This window comes from Anopheles nili, chromosome X, assembly GCF_943737925.1.
Source record: "Anopheles nili chromosome X, idAnoNiliSN_F5_01, whole genome shotgun sequence".
Lineage (NCBI taxonomy): Eukaryota > Metazoa > Arthropoda > Insecta > Diptera > Culicidae > Anopheles > Anopheles nili.
Genome location: NC_071293.1, coordinates 14,961,702 through 14,976,701, shown reverse-complemented (window position 1 = coordinate 14,976,701; position 15,000 = coordinate 14,961,702). Strand labels below are relative to the sequence as shown.

The 15,000-nt window shown below is 35.8% G+C and overlaps 1 protein-coding gene across 1 annotated transcript in view; it reads right to left on the bottom strand.

The window, feature by feature from the left end:
* Nucleotides 1-15,000, bottom strand: part of LOC128729040 (rho GTPase-activating protein 190) — a 63,317-nt gene that overhangs the window by 4,146 nt on the left and 44,171 nt on the right. The window contains exons 7-8 of the mRNA XM_053822687.1: nucleotides 7,215-7,579; nucleotides 5,866-6,214 (exon numbers count right to left, since the gene is read on the bottom strand). Of these exons, the coding sequence (XP_053678662.1) occupies nucleotides 5,866-6,214; nucleotides 7,215-7,579 (714 nt within the window). The remainder of the gene's footprint in view (nucleotides 1-5,865; nucleotides 6,215-7,214; nucleotides 7,580-15,000) is intronic.

Here is a 15,000-nt window from a genome sequence, read left to right as displayed (position 1 = left end):
TTGAAAAATTTGATTCATCGTAGTTACACTCGACATTAATACTTTGTTCATTTAAAATGAATAAAATGTTCCTTCTGCGTTGTTGGGGTATATTTCAATAATTGCATAACTAAGCATGGGTAAACGGACTTGTTCCAACCACTTGAGCGTTTGTCTAAAGAACTGGGGAGTGGAAAGTGCGCGAAACCATGCTGTACGAAACCATGTGGGTTACCCACCCTTCAAACAATCGTGCTGTAAGCTTAGTGCTTTCCGAATTCGAGCGCATTTTAACTCCTCTGAAACATGAACTTTTCATACACGACCTTGTTTCACATTCGAAGGGTTTCATTACTTCCTCTGAGGAAAAAAATACAAGCATGCCGATCATTCTGGCACATGCAAAACAATGATTCGTCCTGTTCAAATTTTTTTTTATTATTTTTATGAGAGACTTTGAGCCAGCTTGGCTACATTCGCCTCTTCTCCCGTTCATACAACACCCGAAAGAGACCGCAGCAAAGGTTTTAAAGCATGCCGTATTGTTAAGCACATGGACTACGGTTATCCCCCTCCATTCAACGAGAGTTTTTCCTGAGCGTAAAAACACCTCGAGAGAATAAGTCCACGGTTTGGCTCGCGCAAGCCTATTGCGTTGCCGTCTGATTCGGTCGTCCGCTGCAGGGCCTTTGTTTGGATAGGTTTCGGCCGCTTTACCTGCGTTTGACTTGCCTTTACATTTTGCGCCCGCGTTGACGGTACCCGTGCAATTTTTACTACTATTCCGTTTGTGAGCCAATATTTTATGATCAGCGAACACATGTTGAAAATGATTGCGATTGAATGATCAGCGGAGTAAAAAAAATACGTACGAAATGCAAGCCGCCTATCATTTCGCCATTGGGATTCTCAATCTAACTCCCTTGGTTTGTATCAATGAAACGATAGTAAACAAAATAGCACCCTAGTTTCCTATAATCGGTGCAAATGATGCATGCAATCTAACATGTGAATCCAAAGCCGATGTACAATGACTGTGTGCGATTGCATGCAAGCATACGTACATCATGTACTCCCACACGTTATAATCTATCCCCACTTCGGATCTGTTTTTGGACGCATGCATCACCGCCATCGGTCTTGGCCCACACGTACATCAAAAAGCAATGTATACCTCTTAAGGTTGAAGCCGCCAGATTGCTCAACCCATCGACGCTGAAGACCCATCACCAGCCCGAGCATTCATGGACATCGGTTCCTTGTATTCTTCCAAGTATCAACAGCCCCTTTCAAACTAACAAATAAAATTTGCCCTTCCATAGCTAGCACCAGCGCACGTGGCCAACGAACGGGTCTGTACCTGCATAGTCAACAAGGCATACCACATAGAACACGTGGGGGGAAAGAACGCAAAGCGAATGAAGTGAAAGTGGAAGAGAAAAATCATTATAATGCAATAACGCCCCTACTCAAAATTGGAAGGAGTCTCAAATTTTTATAACATATATATTTTTTTTTGCACCGGACGACGTGCATCCGATCACCTCGACAGCCGGCCGGCAACTGACGTGAGAGATTGTTTCCTAAATGTATGGGAGGATTGCTGACGGTGGAGCTTCCAAAATGTATGGGAAGCTTAAAATTTCGATGTGTCGAACAGCCTTGTCAAACATCTCATCATAAATATAACATTTCCGATTCTTGCTTTAAAAGCCGCTCGAAAACTCTCTCACGTCAGTGGGCAATGTCCACCCCCTATGCCAGCTGTGCTGGCGTTCCACAGGGGAGCGTCCTAGGACCAATCCTTTATAACTGCTTTACGTTGGATGTTCCCGACATGGACAATCGCACGCTGCTGTCGTTGTATGCAGACGACACTGCCATTTTGTACTCCATTTTAAATCTGGAGTGTCTTCAAGGAGGACTTCTGAAAGGTTTGGATAAATATATCCAATACCTCAACGAGTGGAGGATAATGGTAAATTATGAAAAGATCCAAGTGATGATGGTCCCTTACAAACGACGGATGCTGATGGTGAAACCCATCACATTGCATAGCAAGGAAACCCCCTGGTCCACTGATGTGCGCTACCTCGAGGCTTCTTATGATCGAAAACTTTCGTTCCGAAAGCATGTAGATCATCTTGCTACCAAGACTATAGGTCCTCTTAAGAGTTTGCATCCGCTCATCGCGCGCCGCTCGAGACTGTCGAGAGATAATAAACTTATTATCTATCGACAAGTCATCTTGCCGGCGCTGATGTACGGATCAAATGTCTGGAGCAATTGCTCAAAAGCAGATATCCTAGTGGTGCAAAGAATCCAGAACAGGTTTCTGAAGATGATTTTCGATTTGCCCACTAGGTATCCTACCAGGGACCTGCATATACCCAACGAACATTCGGGCTGTAAGCTAACGCGCTTTCCGATTCGAGCGTATTTTAACTCCTCTGATACATGGAGTTATCATACACGACCTTGTCACACAATCGAAGGGTTTCATTTCTTCGACTGAGAAAAAGGTTCAAGCATGCCGATTATTCTGGTTCATGCAAAAGAATTATGCGTCCCATTCAGCCAAAACACGAGTGAGACCGCTGCACAAGATTTATAGCATGCCGTTTTGTTTAGCACATGGACCGCGGTTTCCCCCTCTATTCGACGAGCATTTTACATGAGCGTAATAACACCTCGAGAGAATAAACCCACTGTTTGGCTCTCGCAAGCCATTTGCGTTGCCCTCTTTGATTCGGCTGTGCGCTGTCGTATGGTGAACCCTTTGTTTATTTAGGGTTCGACCCGCGCAGGCCGCTCTACTTGTGATTGGGTTCCCCTTACCATTTTCGCCCACGTTGACGGTACCCGTGCATTTACTACTGCTATTCCGTTTGTGAGGTAACGTTTTATGATCAGTGATCGCATGTGGACACGAGCATGATATTTTACCAGCGGCATAGACCAAAACACGTATGAAATGCTAACCGCAAACCATATCGTCATTGGGTTGAGTTCTCAATCTAACTCCCTTGATTTGCATCAAGGAAACGATAATAAACAAAATAACACCCTTGTTTACTATCACCGGTGCAAACGATGCATGCAATATACCATATGAATCTACACCCGATATACAATCACTGCGTGAGATATGCGTATTGCATGGAAGCATTCGTACATCATGTGCTCACATACGTTATAATCCATCCCCACTCCGGATCTATTTTTGAACGCATGCATCGCTGCCATCGATCTTGGCCCAAACGTAAATCAAAAGGCAATGCATACCCCTTAAGGGTCAATCGCAGGCGGGCTGTCGAGGTGACGCGCATCCGATCACCTCGACTGCCCGCCTGCGATTGACGTCCCAGGAGAATTTTTGACGAAGATTTGCGGTAGCCAGAAAGAGACAAAAGCTCTACCCTATCTGCTTCTCACTTTCACAGCGCTAGTCAAACTGGAAATTGAGCATATGTGGGTCATGAATTCACTGCTCGACCCGTTTTGGTTTGCATGTGTGCAACAGAGCAGGCTGGTTTGTCAGAGTGTGCGCGTGCTTCCACATTCGGTGGTTGAATGACGCGCCAGCGAAGGGGACTTAGAGAATTTTCAGTCCAAACCAACCCCCGCAGTGTGAAAGTGTTGTTCTTGAGGACTTGTCGTTTCTGGGTTAAACTACACAGGTAACCTTATAAGCATTGTTCTTAAACATATGATTACATCTTCTAATCCATGTTTTCTGATTATATGTTGGCTTCTACGCGATGAGAGGAAAAAATCAACACCATTCATTCGCCGCATATGCTGTTTAAGAAGACTGCCTAAGATGGAATTTGGTGCATACCGCCATTTCAAATGCCGCTGAACGATATCTACAAACGCTGGGCTACAGTTGTGCAACCGTGCTACCTGAAATTTGCAAAATTCAAGCCGCCTCAATGACGCCGCCGATGCATTCAAGCGATTCAGTGGAAGAACCCGACGTGTGTAAACCATGCAGGTAGAACATGAATAAACGTAAATACTACGCATTTACCCAAAATTTCATGTGTTTGGCTTAAGGAGAGAGAGAGAGAAAAGGCACGAAGGCGCTCGTGTTTCCCGATCGCGCGGCTGAGCAAGTTTCACCAGCTCAGCCACTTTTCAGCCGTCTCTCAGCTGCTTTTTTGACCGGTGGGAGTAGCGTATACGAAAACCCATCGGTCAAAAAAGCGGCTTAGAGACGGCTGAGAGGCGGTTAGTTATGGAAAAAAATAATTATGACCACGGTTTGTTCCGAGCTGCCCCGTAGTGCACTACAGCGGACGGTCAAATCAGAGAGAAGCGACGCAAGTGGCATGCGAGAGCCAAACAGGATTGGAATATACACTGCGTTTGGCTAGAAAACGTTTGCGTTATTTTGTTATTACAATGTTGCAAATACTAGCACAAAACATTGTTAAGATACGTATGAAAGGATGATAATTAATTATAGTTGCGTTTAAAAGACATCTTTCGAAATTAAACCCATTTTTTTGGTAAATTTGTCAGGTTGAATATCGTAGAATGGTCTAATGTTGAGAAATGCGGCATAAAAAATATGGCCGATGTGGTTTCAGTGTGAAATTATTCTCATAAATCTTGTGCTGCGGTTTCGTTCGAGTTTTGTCTGAACGAGACGAATCATTGTTTTGCATGTGCCAGAACGATCGGCATGCTTGCATTTAATCTTTAGGGGAAGTGATGAATCCCTCCGAATTGTGCGACAAGGTCGTGTATGACAACTCCATGTATCAGAGGAGTTTACCTACGGCCAAAATCGGATATTGCAAAGCACAAACGTTTGTAGAGGATGAGCAACCAAACAGCTTAACAAATATATACACCACGTTGGATCCGAGGAATGTGGTAGTTTTTGTTCGTTTTTTTTTCGGAAAACTATATTAGAAATTTTTTGAATCAATGCATCGTGGCTAGGAGGTGGAGGGATAAGGAATATATTTGATTGTGTGCGGTTATTCGTTATTTTGACCAACTGTGTAAGCAACGCAGCAAATATGGTGAAAAGAAAGCAAGATTAAATGTCAGTGTGGAAGTGCCGTTCCTTGAGGGTGGTCGTGCGTGAAATGTTAGTGTCAAGGTAAGTTTGTGCGTTAGTTTGTTGTAGATATAATATAATTAATATGAATTGTAGAACGAATCAAGGAATTCCGAGCCAAGCACGAAGCGCTTTTGCAACTATGCCACCAATTTCAGCTTTGTTACCGGATTTTTACAAGGATTCCGCGAGTAAATTTGTCTACCGAGTATTCGGGTTTCGTACAGGGAACTCCGCCGATAAGGCAGGATCTCCGAGCCTAGCATAAAGTGCTCTTGCCAAATGTCACGGATTGCATCGTTGTTACCGCATTCTTGCAAGCATTCCGTGAGTTGATTGGTCAAACGGGTAGCTCAGTAGAAACGATGTATACATACGTGCGCGCGCGAATGTGGCATTTATATTCACATTTGCGAAAAGGGGAGACCTTTTTTGTTGGGGGTCATTTACAAGTGTGTGTAAAGAAGGGAAGAAGATAGAAGTTGGATGGCAAATTAACGATAAAGCTCGTCGACCTTAAGAAGTTAGAGGCCTGCTTGAATGTTCCAAGCTCGTTTCATGAGACTGCATCTTACATTTTCAGCCTCTCGCGGATAAATGTCGTTTTTTTAGGATGGTCGTGTAAAATTTTACTGAGGTTTTTCCAATCCACGTATATCTTGAATGTATGAGCAAATGCAGATTTTTATTCTTATAGGAAAATAAAGTTCAAAAAGAGTTTAAATTTTGGAACGTTATACCACGATTGAAGAACAATAGTAGTCTAGTTGAATTAGTACTAAGTGTATGATACATATAATGATTACACTTACCGTCTGAAAATTTTTGGTTTAATAAGTCAACATGTGTTCGATTTCCAGGAACCCGATAGATGCCTTCCGAATCAAGCCCTTCTTGTTCTATAAACTTAACACACTTCTCCACGAATTGTGGAACCAAGGGAACTTTATCGGACTGCTTCAGGTTTGACAAGGAAAGTTGGACCGATACAGCAAATCCAGAAGCATTATGCTTAGTCGTTTTATTTGTGATTTTCAAATTCGTGCGAAAATCTTTTGCGTCCTTATTATTTTTACCATTAGGATCTATTTCTTTACCGAACCAGTTTTTCTGCTTTGTGATCAATTTTTCACGTTCATTTCTTTTCGACAATATTCCAAACTGATCGTTGTTCAACGAAGAATAGATAAAAAGAAGCAATTGAAAAAAAAACATTACAATCTTATTGTTTATACACAAATTGTGTCAAAAGGATGCATTATAGGTGTGTTATTTTATTTTGTTTATTATAATTGAATATTAATTAAAAAAGAGAGATATTATCCAAGCTCTTGTATATCTAAAAAATCTAAATTATAGAACTTAAAACCTGTTTCTTTCTAGCAAGAGTCAAAAGTATTAGCTAAATGGTTAACCGACTACTTTAATCAGCTGTTTTACAGTATATAACAAGATGCTTTACTAATTTAAGTTGAAATTCTCAAAACAAGAGAAACATAGATAAAAAACGTACAGCAATGAAACATTTCCAAAAGCAATGAAACTTGACATGCAGAAAATTTACTAATTATAATAGGAAAACAGATGCACTGATCATAATTTGAAATATAATAAGGCTAAAATAATCAATGAAATATCTGTCAGTCGGTCCTTTTTTGTCCTTGATTCCTTGACATCTTTCTTTTGTGAACATTCTATTATTAATATTATTATTATTATTGACTGCACGACCGAATGAAACAACGTGTTGCTCTAAGGTTATGAAATCAACATTTTTCCTCATATTTTATGATAAAATGCATCAATTCTTCCATTCCTACACGTAAATCTACCGCCTGACCGAATAACCGTTATTCAGGTCTTGGAAAAGATGGTGGAGCTCAGAGCCTCCGTGCATTAGAAAGTAGACAGAAAATTATGAGGGCCTAAGCTACTGTCATGAAATAAATAAAACTATGATTAAGAATTTCAAATATTAGAGATAAACTGTTAAATAGAAAAGTCAATTATTAGATAATAATAATTATAGAATCTATTTACAGTTTAGAATCTAATTACATTAAAAACTGTTATGAAAATGCCTGTATATAAAAATAATCAAAAATGAATGTGTATAACTTTAATACTTTTGTGTATGTGCATATTATCGTGTAATACTTACAATTGGAGAATTTCCTCTGGGAGATGATATATCAACACTACATTCATCTTGCTCCTGAGAGCGAAGTTCTTGCTTATCAAGACCAGTTTTTGATTCGGTTTTCAGTTTCTGATACACAATCGGCATGCCGGTAGATGATCCCGGACCTATACTGCTACTTATTATTTCTTCAGCTACACACCCTGAAGCGCCAAATAAACCAACTGGAATTTTCGGTGGTTGCACAGGTATAGCCGTTCGTTTTTTTCGATGCCTTTTAGGTGGTTGTGTCTTGCGGCTTATCTTTGAATAACCATCATTTGACCGTTTTCGTTCCAAAGAGCTAGAATCACTTCCTGAATCAGAGTTTTCTTGCATATTGAAAACTACAGGAAAGCGCATATACATTAGAAAAAAAGAACAGACAATAAATAATCGCTTCTACATATTTATGTTACATGCGTTGATTTTATCTTAATGTCAAGCAAGCAAAGAAGTTACACGAACTCTCTGAAAGTTTCTCGATGTTGACCAAAAAAATGTTGCTGGCAATTCATGTTTCGACTCACTCTTTTGGTCGATGCATCGCATAAATTATGAGCTTATCTATGAACTCATGAAAATATAAGCAAACTTGTACTTGAAGAATTTTTGGAGTCGTAAATATAACAACAGTCAATAAATTCATCCGAATGAGCTTTTTGGCAGTTTCACGATATTGACGAAAAGGATAAAAAATTTTCACTGGCAATTGCATGGTTTGATTAACCCTTTTAAGTGATGGATCGCATAATTCAAGAATTCACAAAAGAATTTTATAAGTTCCTGTAAAAAAACATGTATGGACTGCAAGAGCCTGTACGGACTGTCCGCCTGAGTTTTGCTTACGTAAATCAATATCGCAGCGCGGAGTTTTCCCGAGTGAGACCCGAGCAAAACTGGAAAAGAGTTCATAGCGGGAAAGAAAAATAGTTTTTTTTCCTATCTGTACCTCGCGGGAAGGAAGGGTTTTTGGGTGCCACTTCCCCGCTCGGCTACAGCAGGAGAACGACCCAAAAGACTTTTTCCAAAGAACTGCGGTAGCGGGAAAGAGAAAAAGCCGTCTTTCTATCTGCATCTCACAGGAATACGTGATTTTTTGGTGCTGCTTTCCCGCTTGCCTGCACGAAGAGAACGAAAGGTGCTAGACTTCCCGGTTTGTACCTTTGCCAGGTGACTAAAATCACTCACAACTTACGCTTATACGACGCTTAATTTTTACGAAAAGGACGACAGTTAATAAGCGTCGGCCGAAAAAGCTTCGTACGTCCAGTTCCCCTCCATTGCCGTTTCAAATTACTGTTCCCCTTCTTATAAGAAAGAGAGAAAAAGAAAGTGAGAGAGAGAGAGAGAGAGAGAGAGAAAGAGTGCAAGCCAGAAGAACAGATATACCTGTGCTTACGGTTTCGCTCTCTCTCTCTCTCTCTCTCTCTCTCTCTCTCTCTCTCTCTCTCTCTATCCATTGAATTCGCATCTAAAGTACAGTTGACAACAATGCCTTTATTTTGAATTCGAATATGGCGCGTCACTTACGTATTTCCTAATTTATAACTTCACGATAATTTTAATCTAAATGTTAAATTAAAGGTGTAACCACTGGTAAGCCAGTGCTTCCATTTTGCATTCTCTATCAAGCTGGAAAGAGAAATAAAATGAAATGCTGGAAAGATCAAACGGAACGAACCACAAAAGCAGTACTTTCCGGGAAATAATGATGCGTGCTCACTCTATCTGCCTCTTCTTCGCTTCTCCGTAAAATGAACTTACTCGCTTTCCAGCGATATTAAATGTCGTAGTGTAGTGCGTTCTCTTTACCTCTAATTTGAATGCGTACTTGAACTCTCCTTTTTGAAACTATCAGCTGTGGGAGCTGTGTTTTTTCGTCTGTCGAAGTATTTAAAAAATCACAATATTCAAATATATTTTCTACTGAAAGATACGTATCATGTTCGACAGTACATGAGTATATCAGTATATGAGTATGAACATACACAATTTCTGCATAAAATACAACGTCCCAAGGTTCTCAAATGAGCACATATATATAATTATCCATACGCTCGAATTGGACATACCCAACATCAATAAACCAAATTATAATAAAAAATTGTAGGATACATCTGATAGAGATATCAGCAACGATGAGAGTAAAGAACCATCCACTTGTCTGTTGATGATGGTGGTTATTATACTAACGAAATCAATCAGTAATTTATCAAAACGTTACAAGAATTAGTAGCAATGAAACTATCAGAAGAGGATATGCCTCTCTAAAGATTGTTTTTTGTTTTTAATTTATCCAGCTATCTGGAACAAGGAATTGATGGGTTCAATGTCTTTTGACGGACTTTTATGTAGGGCAATACCGATGAACTTCTCACTACCACTCCGTAAAAATAATTTCATCTTCATCCTGATATCAAACTCTGCTACTCGTTGTACTACCCCATATAACCGTATAACCCATTTCTCCAATCCGTCTTCGTTCGATAGATCTATATGCATGTTTTATATTGAAAACTAGCTGATTCACCCAATTTTATTCGGGTCGACGTAGTTTAAGGCAACATTGAGGGACATTTCTACGGATGCTGATGTAATTGACACTAGATTTTCTTTTCATCTTCTCTCATTTAGTTGTATTCAATCGATTTGTTTAATTCTTAGCCTTATTTTTGAAGGTTTTCTTTTTCGTTTAAATCCTCTTTACCTGTTGCTCTTGGAAAATGTTTTATAATAGGCTATACCTTGCCTTTTCAAATTATAAGAAACTTTTTATTCCGCAAATCTACCCCTTCAGCCAGCTTAGATATCACACTTCTTTTTTCTGAGCACAATATCATATAAATGAAAGGTTTTTGTATCAAATTCCCACTGTTTCAGAAACAAAATTTCTCTACATATCCTTCGTTTTGTATGATCAACTCATTCTTACCAAAATCTTCGATTATTATTTTATAATAGGCTATACCTTGCCTTTTCAAATTATAAGAAACTTTTTATTCCGCAAATCTACCCCTTCAGCCAGCTTAGATATCACACTTCTTTTTTCTGAGCACAATATCATATAAATGAAAGGTTTTTGTATCAAATTCCCACTGTTTCAGAAACAAAATTTCTCTACATATCCTTCGTTTTGTATGATCAACTCATTCTTACCAAAATCTTCGATTATTATATTTGGCCTCTTTCGTATCATAAAATAATATTAGCCTTTTGTTTATGCCTGGTTTTTTCCACATCCACGATTTCGAAATACACTTGAAATCCTTTATCATTTTGTTTGAATCCGTCATATTAACCCCTTTACATAGCAATGAGGAAAAGTAACTTGACATACTATCCTTAGCATGCATGACTTTCAAAACTTTTTTTTCGTTTACTCTTATTTCGTCACTTATGCTACCTGTAAAAATTTTTCCCTTTTTATTTATATTTCCTCTGTACTGCTGTTCCCTTTCAAAACGCCATTCCTGGTTGTTTGCCACTACTCTTTGTAATCTAAATTTAAATATGTTGAACCAACCACAGTTGAAACGAAACGCAACACAATTACAAATGACATAATAATGGAATAATAAGGACATAGCGTTATTTTTATCTATATGTCGAATAATGTTATTTTCACATTTCCATTTTAACATACGTCGAGAGATGATGAGTTGATTTTCTTATTGCAGTTTAGTGTCTTAACCAAAGGGTGGAGGAAGAAGAGTTGCAAAAAACTAAATTGTTTGTTGTCGTCTCTGCATTTTTGGGCATATATTTTATTCCGAAACCGGATAGCAGGATATAAAAGTCACTCGTTTGAAAGCATAAACAAAAAAATATCGTTGAGCGATTTTTAAGCAATCCTGGAAAATAGGGTTGCAAGGACTCATTTATGCCCCATTGCCGTATTGGGGAACTACTTTACTATATACCGTACTACATCTTGTGTGAACTTCTAAAGGCGTAACTGCCGAATTTCAGATAAAAATAGACATCATGTTTCATTTTGAGCATTTTATTAATATTCTGCAATAGAGTTGTATGTCCTCCCACTCATTTACTTCCCACCAGAAAAACGTGAAACTTTAACTTCATCAAAGTTTTTTGATTTTGATAAATAGGGTTAAGCAATTGTCACCCGTTTTTATTTGTGTTTTGGATAAACTGAGCTCTGAAATTTATAAAAAAAGCATTTTTTTTGCCTTTTTTGTATTTTTTGTGAAAAACAATGATAATTGGCTGAGTGTTTCAGAAAAATACATATAAATTATTTGGTTGTTTTCAACATCATTTCATTCGACGTTTTTGAGTAATACATTATTTGATTTTAGTCGTAGTTTTCTTTTAACAGGAACAACGAACTCTATTCATTGTTTCCAAATAATATCTAGTGTCTTTGCGTAGCTTTTAACCGGGGGGGCTCCCATACAACCCCAATCTTATAATTAAAAATGGATGTTTGTATGTATATATATATATATATATATATATATATATATATATATATATAGATATATATATATATATATATATATATATATATATATATATATATATATATATATATATATATATATATATATATATATATATATATATATTTGTGCCTATGCGCGCGCTTCAATGGGGTTTCCACTGAACAGATTTGCACCAAACTTGGTACATAGGTGCATAATGGTCTCGGATTTAGGCGTTTGATTTTTTTTTTAGAGCCCCCCAAAAGGGGGGCTCCCACACAACCCCAATTCGCGAATATTCATTTAAAAATACAGATGATGCCCGATTAAGCTAAAATTTGGTGCATAAACGTTTCATTACTAAAAATCAATACTCGCAAAATTTGAGCCATCTCAATGGGGAACAAAGGGGGGCTCCCATACAAACCCCCCCTACTAAAAATGAATATAATCCGCTTAAAATTTTATATGACGCCTGATTTGGCTGAAATTTGGTACATAGATGTTTCATTGCTTCAAACAAATACTGGAAAAATTTGAGCCTCCTCAATGAAGAACAAAGGGGGGCTCCCATACAACCCCCCCCAAAAAGTGAGTATTACCTGTTAAAATTATAGGCGTTGCCCGATTTTGCTGAAACTTGATGCATAAACGTTTCATTACTAAACAGTTATACTCGCGAAATTTGAGCCATCTCAATGAGGAACAAAGGGTGGCTCCCATACAATCTCCCCCTATAAAAAATGAATATTATCCGCTTAAAATTATAAATGGCGCCCGATTTGGCTGAAATTTGGTACACAGATGTTATATTAGCTTAAATCAACCCCGGCAAAATTTCAGCCTCTTCAATGAAGAACAAAGGGGGGCTGTCATACAACCCCCCCCCCACCCCCACCCCGTTTAACAAATCATAAAATATCACTTTGAAGTACATATGTCGTCGAAATCAACTATAATTTTATCACTTAATACAAAGACTTTCTAAATTTCAGTTCTACAAGCGGATAACCAAATGGTTGTCCCTCTCCCTCTACCAAATACATAAAAAATATTGAAAAATACACATGGCATCCAATTCGATTGAAACACGCTACAAATGCTTTATTTACGCCAGTGGGAAACAAAGGGAGGTTTCCAAAGAACCTCCTGTCTGTATTACCAAGAAAAAAATTCGGTCATAGCAATAAAGCTTGGTCCGGATGATTTTAGGTGAGGATGATTCTGTTTACACAAAATTTTAAAAACAAGAGCTCCTATACGAGCTCTTCCTATTAGAGTATTGGAAAATATGGTCAAGCATGGCAATCATGTCTGATTTAAATGAAATGAGGCAAATTCTTAAAAATATCAATATTTACTGGAAAATTAGAATGGGACGTTGCAGCTCTCCCGGTTGGAGACAAATTCGTGGAAGGGCATACAATCCCTGCTCGGAATATTGAAAAAAAAATGCCCAAAGTAACAAATATCGTCAAATTTAACAACAACTTTTCATGTACGCCTTAACACAGTCTATACAACAAGTTATAAAATATTATATTCTGCTATGCGGAAATGGGTGGATGGAAATCTAATTTATTGTTATGTTCAAATATCGCTCAATGATAAAAATGGTTTTTGTTTATTCTTTTTTACAAGTGACTTTTACATTATGGTCGGGAAAGGAATTTCCATTATCAGAATAAAAGAAATTAACAAAAATGTAAAGTCGTCAACAAACAGTCCAGTTTCCTGCAACTTTTCTCTCTTCAAAAATTTATTTAGACACAAAACTGGGCTTAGAAAGTCAACTCATTTTCTTCTCATGCATGTTTACATTTAAAAGTGTACAATATTTTGCAACACATAGCGCTATGCCGTTATTCAGTAAGATTCAGTTTTTAATTGTGTTGAGTAGCGTTGGAAATGTGGTTGGTGTAATAAATTTAAATATCGATTTCAGAGCGTAATGCTTACAAACATGAAATGAAGTTTTGAAAGAGAACAGCAATACAGATCAAATATAAAGGAAAATGGAAAACTGTTTCCAGGTAGCTTCAGTGACAAAATAAGAATAAGTGTTAGAAAAGTAGAAAGATTTTGAACGTCATACATGCTCAGGATGGAACAACATGCTACATTTCCTCATTGCTATGTAAATAAATTTATGTGACGGATCCAAGACAAATGATACTGTATAAAAAAGTATTTCCGAAAGAATTAAAGAGGAAAACGCATAAAAAATATGTTTTACTAATTTGATGACGTGCAAAATGCGAAAGATTATGAAGCTAAATGGAAGTTGTGAAACAACAAGAGAAGAAAGGATTTTATAAAAAAAAAATCCTTTTCTTCATAGCTAAGATGGTTAAAAGGCTCGATTTGTTATAAAACAGTGAACGATATTTTGAAAAAGCCAGGTACAACCAATTGGAAGGGATATGCCATATATATATATATGCATACATATATATATATATATATATATATATATATATATATATATATATATATATATATATATATATATATATATATATATATATATATACATATATATATATATATATATACATATAAATATATAGAAACACATATGTACATATAGATATACATATACATATATGTATATATATATATATATATATATATATATATATATATATATATATATATATATATATATATATATATAGATATATAAATATTAATATATATATATATATATATATATATATATATATATATATATATATATATATATATATATATATATATATATATATATATATATATATATATATATATATATATATATATATATATATATATATTATATTTATATATATATATATATATATATATATATATATATATATTTATATATATATATATATATATGTATATATACACATTTATACATATACATATATATATATATATATATATATATATATATATATATATATATATATATATATATATATATATATATATATATATATATATATATATATATATATATATATACATTTATAATATAATATATATATATATATATATATATATATATATATATATATATATATATATATATATATATAATATATATATATATATATATATATATATATATATATATATATATATATATATATATATATATATATATATATATATATATATATATATATATTATATATATATATATATATATATATATATATATATATATATATATATATATATATTATATATATATATATATATATATATATATATTATATATATATATATATATATATATATATATATATATATATATATATATATTATAT